Genomic DNA, 21,632 nt, shown 5'->3' with positions numbered 1-21,632 from the left:
ACAGTGGAAAGGCAGAGAATACTGCTGCTTTTGTCTGGTGGCATCGTTTATGTGGGTGAATGATACCAGATTTTCATTTCAGTCAGTACAACACCTTTCACTGGGAACACGAAAAATTTTATTGGACAAACCAAGGCCTAGATTCTCAGCCAGCTTTTAACATAGACCAGTATACTGTGTCCATTTAAACCAAGGGACCTGTTCTAGTACACATCGAATTCCTATCTGACCTTTATACCTTTCACTTTCTTAGAAGTAAATTATAACCCACAACTTGTAATAGTGCTGTGCAAAACATTCAGGGCATACTTTCTTCCTGCATAAAAAAATACTACCCAGTGATATCGTAATTGCTGTCTTTCTGTCATACTTATTTGCTTTCCAAAGTCCAATTCTGCTTGTCTTTTGACAAGCTGGTAGGAGGGAAAAGCTACATGTTCATTATCAAAACAGCTCTTAAGAGAACTCCGTAATTAAAAAAATAAAATGTCTCTATCAAATATGTCATTACAAACACGGGTTTTTTTTCTCCCAGTAAGCTCAACATAACTCAGTTTCTGAACTAACAGCAATGCCTCTGACACTAACATTTAGCCATCAGTAATAAAAACACAAACCCACAAGTACTGCATACGCAATGAGAGGCTGAACTAGTAGCTGTAAGCATATTCTTATCTATGTTGACAGTTACAACTATATTATATTTGAAGTTAATTGAGTTAAAATGAAATTTGTTTCTCTGAGACAGGTTTCCAACAGGATTAGAGAAAGATTTGTTTTCATAAAAAGAATAGATTTCTAATACATTTACAGCTAACTATCTGGTGCTGTTTCTTAAAGGTTCTCTGCAGATGGATTTTAAGCGTAAAGAAAAATTATCGGAAAAATGTTGCTTATCACAATTGGAGACATGCCTTTAACACAGCGCAGTGCATGTTTGCTGCTTTAAAATCTGGTAAAATTCAGGTACATTTTGCTGTTTCTACACTAAGAATCTTCTGGCTAAACAAATTCTATAATAATGATGCATAGTTCTGATTGTCACATCAGTAAGATATTCATCATTCTGTGGTATTGCTAGTGAAATCAAAATATTTCTGCTGAAGACTTCTGCTTTAAGGGCTTGGTGAAATTGTTGTCATGTTGTTATGTACCTGGTTTCAGATAAATCCTCTAGAATTCATCAGGTGGATGTTCCCAATGGGAGTATCTCAAATAAGGCACGTACATGATTATGCCCTTTTTTAAAGTTACTGCTTACGCTACAAGTCAAAAAGGTGGAGAAGAAAAGGACTGACCCTATTTCAGGATGTTTCCTTATAATACTCAACAGGAAATTTTTAAAGTTTAAACACAGAGCTGAGTACAGCTTTAGACAAACGATAGAACATTTTTTGGAAATAAAGATTTAAATGCTCATTTCAGTGCTTTTGAACAATGTTTCAACCTTCCACGTAAAAGAAACATAGTCATTTAAAAACCAACCTTATCATTCTTTATTATAAATACTGAAGAGCTAAATGATCCCGAAAATAAGAAAGATATTGATTCAAGATTTTTCCAAAATGTTTTGTTTCTATATTCTTGAAGAAAACAAAATGGTTTTGTTCATTCTGAATTAACATGTTTCTTCAGTTTGATTACAGACAATTGTTATTAGCTGGTTTATTCTATTTTACAGTAAGCACTTCTGAGAGAATAAATAAAATCCTATTTGTAGACCAAAACCCAATACCAATAATAAAGAGTCATTCCCTTCCTCTGCAAACTTTGTCTCCCTAAAAAAATAGACAAAAGTTGCTGGGAGAGACAAAGACATGGGCTTTCATATTCCTTCTATACTGAAACGGCCGTGGTAGTTTTGCTCTGTGTGTGCTCTAGCAATCTTTGATGATCCTGATAGCTTGCTTGCTATTTTTGGAATCCTGTCAGTCTCCACTGCAATTCCCACAAATTGTTTTATTCCTGACTACATTGGGTTCACTCCACACTGATTTTCATGTCCTAGATTCTGGAGTCAGAGCAGCACTGAACATAAGTCTCACAATTTTCTCTAGTTTGAGGGGGAAAGCAAGCACTGGGGGACATATCTTCCTAGGAGTAACATAAATCTTTCATTTCCAAACTGATTTTTCTTTTGACTAGGCTAAGGACAGGTTTCGTAATCTAGAAAGCAGATGTAAATCTACTGAAGTTGTAACTGCTTAAAGAAAATATGGTTTTGATTGTACAGAGGGTACAGCCCCCCAGTGGCAGTGCTGTCACTAGCTGTTCTTCACGTTCCTGTCCTGTCTCTTGTGCCTGCTATTCTTGTCCCAGTACAAAATGCTGCATTAATACTGTAGCTTTGTCCAGCCTGTTTCTCACTGGACAGATTGAAAAAAATTTTCTATCCAATTCTATGAACAACATTAAAGATACAAAATAGTCACAAATGAGAAACTGTAACCTCTCCACTAATCCTTGTTGGAGCTCCAGAATAAATGCCTTAATAATGAGTCAGATATTGGTTAATTTTGTTTTCCAAGGGTTTAAACTTCTGTTAATTTATTTGCCCAGTGATCAATGAAAAGCCTGACATTTCTCCCTCCTGATTATTCCAAGGACATTTGGATAATGAATTTTTATACCTACTTAGGAAATGTAGCATAACTCCCTTGAGGTGATAGAGGACCTAAGCTAAAAGTCATATGGCCAGAATTTAAAAAAATTGCGCTCTCTTCGCTGCCAGGTGACATTATGCAAATCACTTCCTCTTCTGTATCAGTTTTCTCATCAGTATATATAGGGCTAGGTGATGTTCCCTCTGAAAACTGCATTGAGGCCTGTGGAGAATGATTATTGCTGTGCACCACAACTTTAGAGATAACCCTTATTCTCAGCATACCATTTTATGTCCGTGTCCTCCTTGGGCCAGAACTCTATCTCCTATCTGGGTAAAGACAAGACAGTGGATACAAAGCACATTGTGCAAAATAAATCCCCATCACAAAGCTAACTCACTCCTTGTATTTATTACTCTACATATAGAGCAAACTGACTGACTTGGAAACACTGGCTTTGCTGATAGCAACTCTAAGCCATGATTTGGATCACAGGGGAGTGAACAACTCTTACATCCAAAGGTAAGTCAGTCTGAGAGAAGTTAAATAAACACAAATTAATACCAAAATCACAGAGGTAAATTAAGTACAACCTAATTGATTTGATGATGTGAGGCTGTGCAAAGGAGCAGGATTTTACAAAGTGCAAGAACAGCTAGAAACATCTGAGAGTCCAAAGCAGATGCACAACCTCAGTTGTTGACTACTACTGTGGCAGATGAAGTGAACTCTTTGTAGACTGTGCAGGGGCAGCGTCTTCCTGCTCTCGTTCCGGATGTCACATCCCCCATTTCCCATACAGTGACAGCAAAAGGTCCCAGCTTCCAAGGGCCAGCGTGTAGGAAATGTGCAGCTCTGCAGGTGGCTGCCTGCCCAGCCAGCTGTTCCCCGTCTGGTCTGGGCCAGCACAGCGCTGAGATCTGCAGCCATCTGATACACAGGTGCCTCCCTACCATTTTGAACTCTGATTGTTTTACTCATCATTTAGCTGTGTTTTTCCAGAATTCTAAATTGATTTGGATAAGATACATATTTAAAATCACGTTAAAAATGTATGAGTGTTTTGCATTGATTTTGGGTTATCTGTACTCTTTAACTTTGATCAGTTCCGGAGTTACAGAAAAACCTTCACAACACAAAAAGTCAAAATATGTTTTAAAACCACAAACCAAAATATTTTTACTAAACAAAATATTTTGCTTTGAAGTTATCAAAATGAAGCATCTGAACTCTTCTAAAATATTCTCATTTTAATCTTTAACTAAAAGAACTTGTTTTTTAGAATGTATTAAAAGTTTCAGCTCCGCCCAAAATGCATTTTTCAGTGAATTTAGTATTCACTACAAATAATAGTGTATGATTCTTCAATTAAATAAATAGCTTGACTTAAAACATGGTATAATATGATTATTGTGATATAGCAGAGTGTCCTGCTCTGACCAGAGATGGGGAAGAGATACCCAGAAGCGTATACATGTATCTTGTTCTGGCACAGTTGGAGAGTGGTTTTGAAGCTACCCTCTGGGAGAAGTGGTCTGCAGTTCTTGCTGTGTGCAAAGTAAGACACTAGGGGAGGAAAAGTTTATTTGAGGCAGAGAATACCAAAAGGTAGAAAACAAGTAAGCTGAAGCAGAATTCCCGCCTTACAGATCCATGTTCAGAATAACACTGAGACTGATGTGTAAAGCAAACAAAAACCAACCCCAAACCCCCATAAAACTGAAAGAGTACCCTATTTCTAGTTCCCTAATAGGGGATTCCAGTAGTAACTGTAGCCTTGCAGTGATTGGAACCAGTTAGCTATTTTTTGCTTTATTTATTTAAAAATAAATTTCCTGGAAGACATCTGGAGATGCGTCATCTCCTCTCAAAAATGTCCTGGGAAAGTGTCATAGACAGCAAAATCTAACATTTGCACAAGCTGTAATGCAGAGATGATTACAGCTTAATAATTCTTTTTCAGTAGAAAATTCCACTAATTTTGTTTTTAAATCCCTCGTTTAAATACAAATGCAAAATTGTTTTTTCCAGGGACTATTTCCTTTTGTTTCTTCCTTGGGAGCAGGGAGAGCGGAAACTCAGCATATGATTCTTCTCTTAAGAACACTGTTTCAAAAATTGAAATGGTCCTGGTAGTACAAATTACAGGAAATGAACTGCTTAAAGGTCTTTTGGTAGATATGCAGGGGTTTTATTTTCTTTTTCTTCCAAACCCACATGTAAAGTGCGCAAGCACAGAATCTGAAAACTACATAACCAAACCACTGTGTTCAGAAAGCAGTGGTGTCCTTTGGCCTGGCGTGGTGGTTTAACAGAAATGCTATGTACTACAGAAGTAGGACCTGAGTTTATTTCCAGCACTTGTGTCTTCCCAGACAGCCAGGGTCTGTAAGTACTGAGCAAGCTCTAGTCTGGTGCAGTACTTGGGAAGATAACCTAAGATATTTCTCACATATTTCCCTCTCCAGTCAGGATGAACTTTAGGGGACACAGTATGCATCCCACTTAACTCAATGGGAATTTCTCCCAGCATGTGTTGGCACCATCCTACAATTCGTTTCCTTACAGAAACATGCAAGCATATTTGCCCTACACTTCTTTTGCAGTGGTCTCAGAGGAGGCGCTGGGCAGCCAGCCCATAGTCCTCAGGGGCTTGCATCTTTTAATCTCCCTTTCCGCGTTTCTGTTTGTCTTTCCATCTTTCTCTCCACATTTTTCTGCTTCTTAAGTCCCCAGAGTCTCCTCTTATGACTTTTATTTGACTCTCTCTGTGCGCTCACTTACACAGGGACCCAATCCTGCAACCACTCATTCATGTGAATGATCCTTAACCATAGAAAAAGTCCCATAAAACTATACGCTAAAAAAGAATTTCTTACATGATTAAACATTTGAGGTCAGGTTATAATTAGAGTACTAGACTCAGGATGAGCAGCAAAACAGACTTCCAAAAGAATCCTGATTTAGTTGAAGAGATGACATAAGCAACATGGGACCAGGGGCTGAAAATGGATATAGAGCAGCAAAAGCTAAGAACCATATTACGCAATGAGGAACAGGGAAATTAGAAATCCTCAGAGGAGGAGTTTCTGTATTTTGTCTAAAGCTACTCAAACAGTAACTTCTATTCTCTAGACTGATTTAGCTTTACATTCTGCATCCACACAGTTGGTTTCATGCTGGTTTTTACTGCCTGTAGTACAACCAACACCTTGTTTTCCCTTTTGGATTTCACCCTGGGCAAAGGGGAGGTAATGATATTGCAGTAGTTTGGTCATGAAGAGAGTGGTGATGAATGAGGTACCAATACAGTTACTAACACTGGGAAATCACTTGATCAGCATTTTGGGCCCTGCATCAGTGTCTGCTGAGGTCAGCAGGAATTTTCCCATTGGTATCAGTGGGCTCCTGATTAGCTCTGCATTATTACTTACAAGCTCAGTAGTTGAGCTGACTAAATAAGTCAGGCTGGTGTTTAAAATGTTACAAAACCCAAGACTGTCACTTAAATTTTGCTTGTGAATGAATGCTTCTTGTTGCCTTTCTTCTTCATACAAGAACTTTCACTCTTCACAAAACCTTGTATTACTTTCTCACTCCTCTGTGCAGATGGTCTCTACAGGTAACAGAAGGCTGAAAACTAGTCGCCTGTGCTCTGACAAAGTAACAGCATTGTCTTTTTATCTGTACTCCCCCGCCTCCTTCAGAATGTATGCATTTTGTTTGGCTGGTTACATAGAAGGGGGAAAGGAACTGGTTAAGACCAAGCATGGGTGGGTGGGGTAACGAGGAGATTAAAAGGGAAGTTATTTCTGGATTAGTAGTATGTTTAATTCGATTCCTCTACCTGATGGGTCTTTTTACTCCTCAGAAGCGAACATCCACTGGCTCAGCTGTATTGCCACTCAATCATGGAGCACCATCATTTTGATCAATGCCTTATGATCCTGAATAGTCCAGTAAGTGCCACATTTTCATGTATGCTGAAGGAAACTATCCCCTATTTTACTGTTTATTTTTAACTTTTGGATAGATTCCCACCCTTATACATTCCTAAGTGATCTTTATTCCTTTTTGGGTAAAGAAAGCAAATGCAGCAGTTTTGAAATCACAGTTCCATTGCTGAGTGCCACCAAACCTTTCCAAGCGTTGCCTGATAAGGGAAGCCTTGCTAATATCCTTTTGAGTACCTGCTTGCTTGGACCAAAGGAAACAAAAGGATTTGTTGCCATTTTCACTGACCTCTTATGAACCACCAAACAAACCCAATCCTTGCTCACATTTCAAAAAACATTCCAGCCTACACATACACAAAGCAGTCCTGATGAGACCAAACAAAACACTGCTAATGTTGACATTCCAAAGTGAAGCCAAACCTAAGTTAAGTAAATATGCAAAGAAAACTACTTTCTTGTTGTTTTGTATTATTAACTAATTCTAAGACCAGTTATTCAGCATGCACAATCATTTCAAAGCAGTGTATTTTCACTGCTCACCTCATATCACAAGTATGGTACTTCCAGCATCCTTTGTATTGTAATGATTCTTTCCTATTGAGACACGAAAATAGGGAAAAAAGGTAGAGGCAAGTTGCCATTTCACCACCTCCATAGTGTTTGTGTTTAACAGTGGGCTTATATTTCTATGTAATAGCCCATTATTTATGTTGCTTCATAAAAGGAAAATATTTTCATTTACATAAGGTATATAGGAAGGTACTGGAATCTATTATAGTTCCTCTGCTTCAGGGAGTGGGGGAAGAGGAAAGAGAAATACTACGATACAGCTAGTGGCAAATTTAATTTTGATGAGCGAAATGGGCTTTGATGTTTCTCTGCTTGCAGTTTCATTTTGTAATAGTCAATTATGATGCTGTTGCTGTGCGGCTTTCTGCCATTACTCAAGAAGATTGGAATTTTTATTTTTAAATTGGGGAATCTGCAAAAGGAAGCAGGGTAAAAGAATGACATCAGATATCAGCAAGCAACTCATAATGATTTACTATCTGAGACGCTTTAGCAAACTGGTGTGCGGTTGCCCATTATACTGATAACACTGGTTTTGTTTTTTTGTAAAGGGAAATCAGATTCTCAGCAGCCTTTCCATTGAAGAATACAAGGCCACACTGAAAATGATAAAACAAGCCATTCTTGCCACAGACCTAGCACTATACATAAAGTAAGTCAGAGGCAAGTTTGGCCGGATAGTCATTGCTGGATGTTTGGATTGGTCGGCATGCTGCAAAATCTTTTGTTTTAACTTCTTTTGAAGGAGGAGAGGAGAATTTTTTGAACTTCTAAGGAAGAAGCAATTTAATTGGGAGGATCCTACACAGAAGGAGCTATTTTTGTAAGTAAAAGCAGAATAATTAAGAAGTCAGTTAATATTATTAGGTACCCGATTTTCCATGCCATGTTGCTGTGAATTTCATTAAACCCAGCAGATCTGTGTGCTCTGGGCCTGTGCAAACTGTCACTGGCATATAGATCACTGAATGACTCCCCGGGTCTGAATTACTAAGTCTGCAACCTGTATAATAAACTTCGTTAAGTTGCACATGGAGTTGCATGAGCATTTCTGTTCCTCCCAACGAGTGTAGGATTCCTCTCTAGGTACCATGTCCTTTTGCTCTTGATACTTCATATTTAAATATTGAATTGCTGAAACTAGTAACTAAAGATTCAGGACAGGCAGTTTGTTTTGAAGCTGATTCTTTGCTGAAAAGAACTAGTGAAGTGAAGAAAAAAGAAGATTAAGAATAGAGATACATATTGCACTGCACAGCTACAGAAAAGCAGGCTTACACAGGCCGTCTCAGAAAGGAAGGATGCCATATTTCAAATTCAGTGCCTTTAAAAAACAGCCTAGTTTAGTTATGTTCTACATCTATTCCTATTTCAGTCCTTGGTCCCCATACTGTCAATAAAGACGGCAGTCACTGCTAATGTCAGAAATAAATAAATGTGCTGATTAATTCAGTAATTCAGAGATTTCTTTCTACTTTTTCTACAGAGCAATGCTGATGACTGCTTGTGATTTATCAGCCATAACCAAACCATGGCCAGTTCAGCAACGGGTATATGCTTAATTTTAAGATCTGCTAAGTACAAAGTCCACATAACAGCTTCTGCTTCCTCCATCCAGTCCTTATTGCAAGGGCAGTGGTGAAATGCAGAGCCTTAGGAAGCAGTCCTTCAAAGTGCTGTATGTGTATTGAAGACTTTCTCAGGTCTTTGTAGCAAGATCTGTGCATTTGCTATGTCACCATGTAAGCAGTAATCTGAAGGTAAAGCAGGAATCTTTGTTCTTTCCAACATTTCTGTGTAACTACGAGACAGTCAATTGATATAACACACTAGCATCAGCTGACTTTTTTCTGTGTGTCGATCATTCCAACTGTTATCAGTGTGCCTATGTGCCATTTTATTCACTTTGCTTTGTCACATTAAATATCAGCACACGCAGGTGTTTTGTTTGTGCACAGATGTGCACACGAAGAATTCTAAAAGCTAGCTGTTAAGCTGGGGAGTCTATGGGGGGGTCCCAATTTGATATATCCTACGGAGAGATAAGAAATGCAGGAAGCAGTTTTGATTGTAGGTAGGCAAGAAAACTTCTAGAGCTCTTAATGTGTGAAATCTCTTACAGATTGCTGAGCTGGTAGCTAGTGAGTTCTTCGATCAAGGAGATAAAGAGCGGAAGGAACTCAACATAGAACCAACAGTAAGTGGCAGAAATACCTCTTTCAAAATGGCTTCTACAAACAGCACTTCACATTACTTTCAAAAGCCACAATTCCTCCTACTGACCAGCACAGAGGACCAACTCCTTCCCTGTCTTCCTAGTAGTCTGTTTTCTTCTGCGGTTCCCAAACACCAACAGTGTGTCATTATGTCTGAGCCAGAAGAACAGACACCGTTATTTCTTCTAAATCGGTATCACTCTATTGTCTAGGAAATACATTCCTAAATTGGTACCTATTTGCAACCTATCCAAAACCAGCAAGCTTGTCTATTTGTCTAGCTATTTGGGCTCTGTCAGTCCAAAGACAATCTCCTGAGGCAAGTCATGCAGTCACATTACCTGCATTGCAACACATGTACTGATACCCTGCTGCGCTGAGCTTGCTGTGCTTTTTAAGGTGCTACTATTTAATTCCAGCCTGTCTCTTTGGTTTTGGTTGGGTTTTTTTATTTAATGCATTTAAACACAGAGCTTGTTTACTTCTCATCTGCAGGATCTAATGAACAGAGAGAAGAAAAATAAAATTCCCAGCATGCAGGTTGGATTCATAGATGCTGTTTGTTTGCAGCTGTATGAGGTATGGTGCCTAAGAAAGGATTGCAAAGATCTAAAACCAGAACTGCTCACTGTAGCCTCTGATAGATGGAGATTTAAAATTAGAATAAAAATCAAATAAAAAACTAGTCCCTTAGTTAATTTTTTCTGTTATATATTACATATGGTTCATTATTCAGTTGAAGAAATTATTTTAGTATTTATCATTAATGGTATGTTTGTCTGATTAATGTGTTTTGTTATAATTTCTTAAAACCTAGTGGTTATTGCTGTGCTCTGTGCACTTAGTGTTAGATCCCTGCGTTACATTTTGGATTCCAGCAGCTCCAATGAGCTGCTATGATCATCAGGGAAAGTGACAAAACTAATGCTTTGCTACCTAGAAGGAGAATGATATCCATGTCATGCACTGACAAGAAGTGTTGTTTAAGAGTTTTAAAGAATTCAGAACTCTTCATGCAAAAGATGATATGCTATGTATAGGAAATTTACCTGAGTTCAGCATTTCCCACCCCATTTTTTTCTTTCATCACACACAAAAGCAGTGCCTGAGAGAATTCATTGAAATATTTTTCATCCTGGTCACAAACTGTATAAGCAGACACTTGGTCAGATATAGTGTGAAACAAAACATAATGATTTCTGATTTTTCTTTAAACCAGTAAAGCACTAGAGTGCAAGCCTGTTTGTTGGGACTGTAGCAAGTATTTTACAGGAACTGAGGTGAGAAAAAGAAAGGTGAGGAACAGGTAACCTATTTCTGAAGAATCTGCCAGTGGGAGGAACAAGGTGATTACTCAAATTTTTCCCTCTTACACGGTAAACTTTTCTAAAAAGAATCCACATCCACCAGTTTAAAGGAAACAAGGATGGAGGAAGGAGAGGGAGCTACAAGATGCTGCCCCTGAAATTCATATGTTCTTGTGCTGTAGAAACTGTTTGTCAGGAAAATAAGACAGCCTTTGCTAGGAAGCCTCAGAAAACATTCTCCAGTAGGAGGCAGGCCATGGAAAGAAGACTGAGTACTTGTGGAAAGGTACAGGCCATACAAACAGAAAATTCTTTGAACAGAACACCTGAGCAGGTTTGAATGCCTACACCTCCTGAACTTCTATACTTTTTCTTGTTAGGGGAGGACTTTACCTTTCCATTTATGAAAAGACCAGAAAATTTTCAGTTATTTTCTCTGAAATGTGCCCTGCAGCTTACATCAGCAGTTACCAAGTGATACTAGTCCAAACTGTACCCAGCTCCTGTACAGTTCAGGGTGCATGGATAATTTCTAGCTACTGTGCCCCTGCTTTGTAACTGCAATTGTTAGCAGCCAAAAAGCACCTACAAATATTTGGAGTCTTCTCCCTTCTCTTTAATTGGGGAAGAAAGAAGGAGATGCTACATCCACAGGAGGGGGTCTGAGCAGCATTTTTTTGTTCAGAGTACGTTGCCTCTTACAGCTTTCAGTGTATCACTCTTACTTGTCATCTTGTCTCAAAGTCTGACCTGAACTGGAACAGGGAACAGCACATAGGAGGCTCACACTGTCTGGGGCTTTATACAGACTCAGAATATGCCAGCATGGGCCCTAACCTCGCAGATAAGTGAGAGCGACTTACCTGTAGGGGCAGAGACCACTAAAGAGGATGGGGAGCCTATGAGGAAGTGACAAAACCCGTGACAGTACAGCTAAATCCAAGGAAGGGGCTATGGTTTGAGCTGACCTGACCCAGTGTTTCTTTATTCTGACTGGAGTACAGGTAGGGGATATTACCTGCTCACACAGATTTTTCTTTTCTTCGATGAGTAATAAATGGTAAAACATATAAACAACTTCAATATGTTACTTTGGAAATGAAAAAGCACAGTGTTCACTCTGCAGTGTTATGCTATAAAAGCAAACAACAAACAGTGTTGTAATAACAGCCTTTTCACTGTTTTCTTAGCTTTCATCCAGTCAGTAGGAATTTGACACACAAAGCAAACAGAGATGAGTTCCCAATACAGCACTGCAAGTATGTGACTTACCATGGTATTCAGAGTAGGTCAGATCCCAATGAACTGAAGGTTTGTGGCCTGTGTTAGCTAGGCAACCAGCACAGCTAAACTGAATGATCTACAAGTCTTCCCTTTAAGTTCAGAAATCTGAAAAAAATAAGAGAAATGTGTTTCAGTCTCTTAATTTTTTAATTTAAAAAAGTTTCATTTAGCAGTTTAAAATGCTGTTTAGATCTAGTCAGATAAATAAAACAGGAAACCCCCAGAGATATTTGACAGCCCCATTCTTCTTACAGTGGTGTAAATCAAGAATAATTCGATTAAGTCTACTGGGACTAATGAAGCAGCCTGTAAAGCCAAAAGGAACTACGAAGATTTAGACAAGCTTATAATTCAGTAGGGTCCCTATGTAAAGTTACAGGAGAATTAGACATTGCTACCTCACGTTATTTGAATGGGAATTCATTCATTTGAATGAGAATCCATGTGAATTCAGTCAATTCTGACTGATTTTAGGTTTTGTATAGTGACCAGTGGAGGGGCCAGGATTCTCCTCTGTGTACTTTACAGTCAGTCATAGTAGTTAGAGAATCAGTGGTCTCAAACACTCCTTCCCGTACCTTGTTGTCCCGCACAGTCTGAACTCCGACTTCACACTTCTGAATAGTGTGACTTCATTCCAAAAGCTAACAGAACCCTTTATGCAAGTAAGGACTGACTGTCATAGCTTGAGGATACATTTTCATCACTTCCATCAGGAAAGAAAAACATACAAAAAGGCTTATGAATTGTGCTTTTATTTATTTTTCAATTCTATATTTAAATATCAGAATCCAGTTTTCCTTCATTCTGATAGAGTATCACAGCTACATCATGAAAAATACTTGTTATTCCTAAAAGGCACTAAGTGTCAAATGTCATTTACCTATTGAATGCTAACTATCTTGAATTCAGAGATTTCTGGGAGAACTCCTCTGGATCAGTTCATACACCGTCAGTGAATACAGTCCCGTTAACTACACCTGCTCTATGTCTGGTTACCATTCCAAGGTCATCCTTATGGCCAACCTTGCTACACATCAGGACTGGCTTGTAAACAAAGTCCATGCATAGTACTTCACTAGGAATACTGGACAGGTCACTTGTACATAATACAACAAACCTTTCATGGTTCCTTCTGCATCTGTGTATCAAGTGCTGTGTGGACACTGCTGCTCAGTCTGATCTGCACTACTGCCAGGTAACTGTGTTCATGTTTGATGTGCAGCAGGAAGCCTTCCTTGAAGTTCAAAACACAAGTTCAGTTTCAATTCTAGATAGACCTCATATTTCAATCATTCTGGTCTCTCTCATGGTCATCTTTAAGAACACTTATTTTGTTGTTAAATGTAATCTGTTTTACATGTTCTTAATTTATTTCAGGCCCTAACGCATGTGTCAGAGGCCTGCTACCCTTTACTGGACGGCTGTAGGAAAAATAGGCAGAAATGGCAATCCTTAGCTGAACAACAAGAGAAGAATCTGATTAATGGAGAAAGCAATCAAGCCAAACGGAACTGAGATGCTGATTTAACAACCACAAGCTTAAGTTCACATAGAAGACATAGTAATAGGAGAGTACTGCATTTTGCTAAACACTGTATGAATTCGGCTTATGTTTTGCCACTGCTATATTATTTTTGCACATTTTAAGATATAGCATGACCATGTATACGCCAAGGTTATATAAAGATAGTATGTTTCTTTTATTACATCTGACTGAGATGGAAAAAGATCTGCAAGGGTAGTTTTTGCTACCCTATTCCACAAGAAGGTACAAGTGCAGTTACTCGACTGTCCCCGAGAGCCTATTACTTTATAGATGTATATAGTTGTTTAGTGATCATTTTGTGGCCAGTATCTTAAAGACTACTGCATTTCGCACCTTTTTTCCTCTTCCAATCTTGCTGTGTTGTGTTATAAAAGTAATGAGCATTCCTGCCTGTTCTCTTCCCAGAGGTTCAGAGGAAAGATTGGGATTAACTCTGGGGAGCCTAATCCAGCATATACTATGCTAACCTCTTTCAGGAGACAGAACAGGGCTTTGAAGAGAAAAAGCCCCAGAATCTGTGCACCCAGTAGGTTTTTTTTCGTATTAGAGGAATGTCTTAGCAAATGCCTTACATTTGGAGAAATTTTTTAAAACCCTGTGAAATACTAGGCAATGGGGGTCTTACGAGTTTTGGGGTAGAAGTGTCATAATTATCCATGAATAATGGAAACTGCTTGAAGATTGATGAAATGTCACAATATAAGTGACAGGCTGCCATGGAAGAAAGGCTCCCATAGAAAGCTGCAAGAAACAGAGAGAAATGGAAACTAAACAGGACCATTTCTATATGCTGGTTTTAACTTCATTTGGAAGTTGAATTTAACATCATCATAATGAACAGACTGAATCACAGGCAGGAAGAGTAGAAGAGAATGTGACTGCAAGAGCAAGAGATGAAAATCTGAATCAGAATGATGCAGGAATGACACACTTCTGGTGACTACCAATGACTGATTCTTTAGGCCAGTGCTATTATGAAATGGCTATGACCACTTTGAAGAACGTTTTATGTTAGCATCTTTTAAAAATCATTTTTAGCATTAGTTGAAAATGTTAAAAATGTTTAATCACAATGTCTTAAAGAAATAGGAAGAAAGACTTCTGAAAGCAAAAATAGCCAACAGCGCTACAGGGACTTGCCATTTGTATATGAGGCATTAACGATCAGAAAAGTAAGCAATCAATTAACATGCACTAGTAAAAAAAGCAACATTGATATTTTATTTAAATGAAGATGACTAATAAAAATTGTTTTGAATTGGAAGCCAATTCAAGAAAATATACACATTAGAGAAACCCCAAGAGTAATAGAGAGTACTATTCTTTGGGTAGACAGGATGAGGAGATCAATGTCAGCCATCTATGGTTGGTTAGCAGTAGGTGTAAATTCGGCTGCGCAGAGACACAGAAAATGGCATTTTTTTGTTAATCTGTAGTAATGATTTTTCAGTTAAAATCAGCCATAGTATTAGGCAAAAATAATACATCTGGGATTGTACTTTGAAGTGTTGGAGTTCATTTCTATCACAGTAATCCAGAAAATTCTAGTTGGAAACTGCAATAAATTACTCTTCCCAGGAGATTATCAATCCCCCCTTGTAAGAGCTGGTCAGAAAGACAGTGAAAACAACCTCTTTTTATCAGTCTCCACATTTAGATAAACTATACCAGAAGCTAACAAAAAATGAAGTAAATGTCTCAAAATGTTTGATGACCCTGAGTTTCATAGCTGGTTTTTTTAATGTAGAATGGAGTATTCTGATAGTCTCTAGCATTTCTGCTAACCTAAATTATTTGTCACTGATTAAATCCTCTCTCAAACTTCTCTAGTGACAAGAGTCACTAGAATATATTATTGCAGCTGAATTTGAAAACATTTTTCTACAAAGATATTTCTCCTGATTTTTTTTTTCTAGGTTTTCAAAAAAAGTATGGAGTTCAACAATAATTAAGAATTCTAGGGCTACTGTTCTGCAGTGCTCCATATGTGTATTTATATGCATACACAGTATAATATGTATGTAGCATGTCATAGCAATGCAGAAAAATGACAGCAGCCTGCCCCCACAACACCTCTCCCCCCAGAAAAAAGGGGTTTAGGTACTTTTTAATAAATAGGAAACTTTGCTTCAGGATTTCATAGTCCTTGTATATTCTTTTCCTTGAATGCTTGAGATACCAAAATATAATTATTACACTAAGTGATAAGATACCTATTTAATATAAATATGAATCAAGTATCTGTATATAAGATGTATTCTTGCTAGTATGGTTGAGACTAGTAATTCATGGTAACAACACAGCAAATCAGCTATGCTGATATGACATATTATTTACATTAAGATCCCAGTATTTCTTTGCTATATTGTGTGTTCAGCAAAGCTTTATTATGACATAAATTTATAACTACTGTGAAGGAGTGCTGGATTCATACCTTTGACTTGAAAAAAATGGACATGACACTGCGTTTTTTCAAAGGTTCACTTAAAATGAACACAGTCAGTATGTGCATATATTTAATGACATATCTGTACACATTTATCCCACAGAGTCCCCTTCACTACAAGGATTGGAACATATATTGAAATACAGTTCCTAGTAAATAAACCGTTTTAATGTCATAATACACCTGTATCTATATATATTTCTACAAAACCAAACCCTTTACTGGTTTAAGAACCTTAAAAGATTGCTGTACTTCATGAAATTTCAAGAGAGCGATCAAATTGTTTATACAGTGCTTTACTCTGCCTGAAGGCGAAGTCAGAGTGTGCTGGTTTCGCGTCATAGCTTTGTATGAATTGTTTGCAGAAATTGCTCATTCCTTTCATAAGTTAGATAGGTGATAATATGAAAAAAAGCCAGGCTGTTTTCTGCCTGAAATTCATTGCCTTCAGAATTCAACATTTTCAAACCTAGCTAGTGGATTACAGCCATGCAGCTGCCATTCATTTCATCATGAGTTGTGTATCTTCTTATTCTAGTCAGGTCTCAAACATATTCTCCCCAACTTGTATTGTCTACCTGAAGCAATCAGTGTGGATTATACAAGAAGCAAGTTCAAATGGAATTTATCACTTTGTCAGTTCAGTCTTAAGTCCATTAAAGCCATTGTGAAATTTGATATTTAAGTCTTCAGGTACAGAATTTGTCCCACTAATACTTGTCTCAGTGAAGACATCTAAGTTAGTATCCTACTTGTTCTCAGACATGGACATATTTTCTTTTAAAGTCATTCCACAGCACAGTTTAATGATTGAAGGTATACTTTCTTTCTGTTTTTGTTCCCCTTAAGAAAAAATTACTTGTCATACATATTAACATACACAAAATTACTGATTAACCCTACCTCTTCTCGTCAAAAATAACAGTGAGGCTCCTAAGCTGTAGGTAGTACTTCTTTTCCAACAAGCTATTCACACATCCAATATTAGCTGTAGAATGTCTAGGTTTTCTATTATGTCACACAATAAAAGAAAGGAAGGAAAAATAATGTAATGTTGATTTTGGAGATGGTATTGATTTTTAATTAGTACTAGTTTAAAGTTAGGAGTAGATGACTATCATATCTTCACAGAATACAAGTGATAAAAGTGAATAATCTATTCCATTGATGACGAGCTGATCTCTCTTTAGAAGAGGGGACTGAAGCCTGATTTCGTGCATCACCCTCTGACAATTGCATGCATGTAAAGATAAACTTTTGGACTCCAGTCCAATGCATTTTATCTGTCAGTGGCACAAACTGACAAAATCAGAACACTGTCTAATTCATATGTAAGATTTTTCGAGATTACTAGGTAACTGATTTTCCAACCCATTATACAGAAAAGTTACTAAGAGTCAGATCTAGCCCCTTAAAATTCGGGGATGTTGCCTAAGTGATCTGGTTGGTGTCCTTTGCAGTTTTGCATGAGAAGATAGCAGAGAGTTTTGATGGAAAAAATGCCTCACTCATAATAAATTAATACATTTTTAAAGGTTTTATAGACACCTAGTATTTCAGGCAAATTTATACATTAGCTTTAGTTAGGAGTCTTGCCTCTGTGATGCTGCAGTTTCTTCTTCATGTCATATCACATGCAGTTTACATTCCACAAGGTTTCAGCTTTATTTCACAGTTCCCTGCTGTATTTCTTCAGGGACTTGCACTAGTTTGAAAGATAAGCTTGAACATTGGAGCTTGAATAAAAGAATGAGTTTGGCCAGAGTATGATAAATAATGAGGGCTGGATTTTTTTGGTTTGGACTTCAACAGGAACAAGAAAACATCACAGAATTTGGCCTGGTAATTAGTGATACTTGCTAAATACAACAAATTGTGACAGCAAGATATTTTATCTTTGTCATTGCTAAATGAATGGAAATTGCATGGGAAAGTTTATTTTCCACATAAAGAAGTTTGTTTCCCTAGAGAAACTCATATCTAAGTACCACTGTTTGTAAATGTATATTTATGTGACAATGCTATATAATACCTAGTTTCCGCTAACCTTCACAGCACGAGCTTGTCATGCCAGGGCCTAAGGCGTGCTCAAATGCCCATTTGAAGTCAATTATACGACTCCCATTTGCCTCAGTGGGAGTTGGATTGAGCTGTATAGAAAATGAAAGAATGGGTCAAATCCACCTTTTTTACTTATAAAGAGGGACCAAACTCTTACCCTTGGTAACACCTGCCTCACCTGCTCTTTGCTGTATTCAGCTATTCCTGCTGATGCCCAAGGTACCTTACAGATGTAACTGAAGTTAGAATTTGAGCCCTCTTTGTATTCACATGGCAGACACCTGCACGTGTCTATTAAAGAATGTAGTGTGAAATGCACTGTAAATAGTTTTAATATACATTTCTATTATAGTTTAATAAAAATCTTAATCACAGTCACCAGCCACTGAGTTTGTCCATTGGTATTCATTTATCTTTTAAAAATATTTGAACAAATACATAGTTTCCGGGCACAGTATTTTTGTACTAGGTTGAGGGGGTTACTCTGTATATTATGTTTTGCCTTTAAGCAGTATTCAAGTCTCCTGAATGTTATGTGTTCTTGCTTGCTTCTGTCCTATGACTACTTAGTAAAACTAGCTGCATTACTTAAAAGAACCATTAGTCCTACATACTGTACAGCTAATAGAGAATACAGAGTCAGGTTATTTTCTATGGTCAAACAGCTACTTATTACTTATTTCCTCATTCTTCTCTTTGTACTGGTTTCATGCTTTTCAAAATAAAAAGGATGATGTCAAATTTTACTGTTTGATAATTAATATTATTGAGGTTGAATTTTCAGCTCCTTGTTGTTCCCTAATTCAGATCATTGTTTCTGTAAATTTATATTTTATAACAACTCCTCTAGGTCCTAGAGGTCCCGAAGAGAAAAACTTCACTATTAATAGAAAGATACTCAGAAGTACTACTGAGATGAGCCAGTGGTAAAGTACGTCTCGTTTTAAAACAGCAAAAAGTAATTCAGGGCTACTAACCACTAGAGAGCACTGCAGCTACACTTCCTAGGAGCTGCCAGAAACCAGTTTATTTATTGGGTAAGTAGAACTGGCAAATACAACTGTTACACAGCTCCATCCTCATCCCCCAAATATCCTCTGCCCCCAAATATCAGTTCCTGGGGTAGCATGTAAGAGAGGTGGAAACAGTCCACCCAGGGACTTCAAACAAAACTGTGAAAAAAATATTTTTGACAACAAAAGCCTCATAAATGTGCAAACTGCTGATCCTAGAAGTAATTCTAGACCAATGGGCTTCTTGGCAATTTCTCTTCTTTGCCTATTAGGTTCTCCACAGCAACACTTCTGGCTTGACTTTTTTTAGCTCTAGGCAAAACCAAAAAGTATGTACATCCCTGACAAACAACAGTCTCATTCAAAAAGTTATGAAGGGCCAGATTTAGTTCAGCACAAAACACAAGCACTGTTTCCTTCAACCAACTGCAGTTTATGAGGACAACTGAACAACTGTCTATGTATATCTACATATATCTGGTAACCATTTGCTGTTGGGACTACAATCTTTCCAGCCCACTCACCAACCTAGTCACGCTCCCGCTTAGTCTTCGCTGGCCTACTGAATGTTTGAATTTATTTCTGAGAAGTGGTGCAGTTTTCAGCAGGAGTACTGGAATACATTTCTTACCCAGCCCAGAGAAGAATATAACCTTGAATGAGGGCATTTTGATTGAAGAGGTGAAAAAGAACATCGCACCTGGTCTTTCACATCTCGCACAACTACGATGCCTTTTTAACAAATGGAAAAGACAATAGCTCCTTCCTCCAGCCATATTTTTACTAACAGCGGTGACAGCTATTGCTGACATCCATTTCACATTCCCATGAAATCTCACCCTTTAAGATTTTTCAGTAATAATTCAGATGTGTGAATTTGTTACAGTAGTCAACTTTAGGATCTAAATTTATGGAATCTGACAGCCACTGAGTTTTTTGGCCCTTCAGAGGAGAGTAGCATTTCTTAGCATGTACAGAACTTCAGAACTTCAATTTCAGTTGAAAAATATCACAAGTTATAAACACAGTAAATTTTCACTTTGGTATTTACAATCCAGAATTTCTTGAAATACCTGGCTGCATGTTTTCTCCCCATTATTCCAAAGTTCTTATTTTATTTAACATGGAAATTTCTTTTTACACTTCCCAAGAGACTGATCTGTTCTCCAAACAGCTGCATTATTTTCTGTTCTGACCCTGTACTATCAATTAAAGATAAAATCCTTTTTCCTGCTAAAATATGAGGATAATCAATTCAGCCATAGCCTGCTACTGCCCACCCAGTGGTTCATAAGGGCTGATAAATAGATCTGTATTTTACACATGTTTTTTTTCTTTAACATCGTCAAAGATCTTTAACAAAAACGAGGAGTAAAATCCATGGTTAAATCATAGCGCTAGTTTACACATGATATATTCACATATAGGCATTTCTTCAGAATCAAGTCACTGGCATATTATTTTATGATATATATGGCTGCTTAATGGAAGGGAAGTTCATTTTACAGACAAGTAGAGGGGTTAATTTGACCAAGGTCACACAGAAAGTCCATTTCTGAGCCAGAAATAGAACCAGGATCTGGATGTTGGGTCTGCTTTTACGTAAGACATGAAGAAAAGCATGTTTTGTCTTGAAGCCATTTTTTCCTTTTGGATATACAAATATTTAAATATCTGAACCATATAGGGTGCTCTCTTGCTATTATGCTGAGCTCAGAAGAACTCTGAAGCTCACTATTTTACAGATGAGATTAGATTCAAGTTACTAATCCAGATAATCACAGTAATCTTTGGTGGAGTTTGGAGCTATATCATAATCAAAAGCAAAATTGTACAATCAGCAAAAAGCCATGTTGAAATGAACTAAAAGTCCAGTTCAAATTTTGGGGAAACTGAAAAGACTGGTGCAGAATTTTACTGTAATTGTTAGCTCATTAGACTGTAACACAACCCCACCCTTTGATCACGTTTCATATTCTCAACAAAAAGCAACTACTTCCCTAAATTTCCCTGCTGCTAAGTATTTGCCTGGAAAATACAGGAAAAGAGTATTAAGGTATACATTTAAATACCTTAGATAAGCCTGCACAAAGCCCTGTGAGTCAACTGACACATCAGTCTCTATGTGACAAGTGACAAATGGCACTAATACTTGGAGATTCATACAAGCTTTACTATTTTAATTGGCAATTGTTTACTGTTGCCCCCTTTTCATTGAAACCAGACAAGATTCTACTATTCTAGGTAATCCTAGGATTCATTTTACTATGCAGTAACAGATGAAGTAAATACCAGGGTTGTTATTGCTTTAAGAAAATCCAGCATTTTGCTTCTAGAGTTTTTTAACCTGGGGCTTATTAGGTCAGGCACTTCAGTTCTCTCCAATAATCAACTCGCAAAAACATGCAGCACTTTTTTATCAGAGCCATTACACAGAAATTAAAAAGGAGTGGATACAGACACTTAAGAGTAAGTTTTAAGATCCAGAGCCTGCTATTAACTAATCAGACAGATGGATCTATACTCACTGGAAATTTCTAAGTAATCTTCAAATGTTGAATCTTCATGTTGAACCGACTGCATATTAGCAGCATCCAGGAGATTCTCCTTGAACAAAATAAAACCAG

The 21,632-nt window shown here is 37.6% G+C and overlaps 1 protein-coding gene and 1 long non-coding RNA gene across 12 annotated transcripts in view; one reads left to right on the top strand and one right to left on the bottom strand.

The window, feature by feature from the left end:
- The window catches only part of PDE5A (phosphodiesterase 5A), a 139,402-nt gene extending 120,664 nt beyond the window's left edge, over positions 1-18,738 (top strand). For 9 of the 11 annotated variants that reach the window (XM_075090137.1, XM_075090138.1, XM_075090135.1 and 6 more), the window contains 9 exons: positions 841-966; positions 3,031-3,125; positions 6,475-6,562; positions 7,681-7,781; positions 7,875-7,952; positions 8,616-8,679; positions 9,252-9,326; positions 9,841-9,924; positions 13,317-18,738. In XM_075090137.1, coding sequence (XP_074946238.1) covers positions 841-966; positions 3,031-3,125; positions 6,475-6,562; positions 7,681-7,781; positions 7,875-7,952; positions 8,616-8,679; positions 9,252-9,326; positions 9,841-9,924; positions 13,317-13,454 — 849 coding nt within the window. In that variant the 3' untranslated portion in view covers positions 13,455-18,738. The remainder of the gene's footprint in view (positions 1-840; positions 967-3,030; positions 3,126-6,474; positions 6,563-7,680; positions 7,782-7,874; positions 7,953-8,615; positions 8,680-9,251; positions 9,327-9,840; positions 9,925-13,316) is intronic. The other 2 variants (XM_075090140.1, XM_075090139.1) reach the window with 1 other exon arrangement.
- Positions 1-21,632, bottom strand: part of LOC142056016 (uncharacterized) — a 60,044-nt gene that overhangs the window by 27,199 nt on the left and 11,213 nt on the right. The window contains exons 2-3 of the long non-coding RNA XR_012660166.1: positions 21,534-21,612; positions 11,925-12,041 (exon numbers count right to left, since the gene is read on the bottom strand). This is a non-coding gene — a long non-coding RNA (uncharacterized LOC142056016). The remainder of the gene's footprint in view (positions 1-11,924; positions 12,042-21,533; positions 21,613-21,632) is intronic.

Source organism: Phalacrocorax aristotelis, chromosome 4 (assembly GCF_949628215.1).
Source record: "Phalacrocorax aristotelis chromosome 4, bGulAri2.1, whole genome shotgun sequence".
In the NCBI taxonomy this organism is placed as follows: domain Eukaryota; kingdom Metazoa; phylum Chordata; class Aves; order Suliformes; family Phalacrocoracidae; genus Phalacrocorax; species Phalacrocorax aristotelis.
Note: the sequence above shows the minus strand (reverse complement) of the source record. Positions and strands in the feature narration are given on the sequence as shown.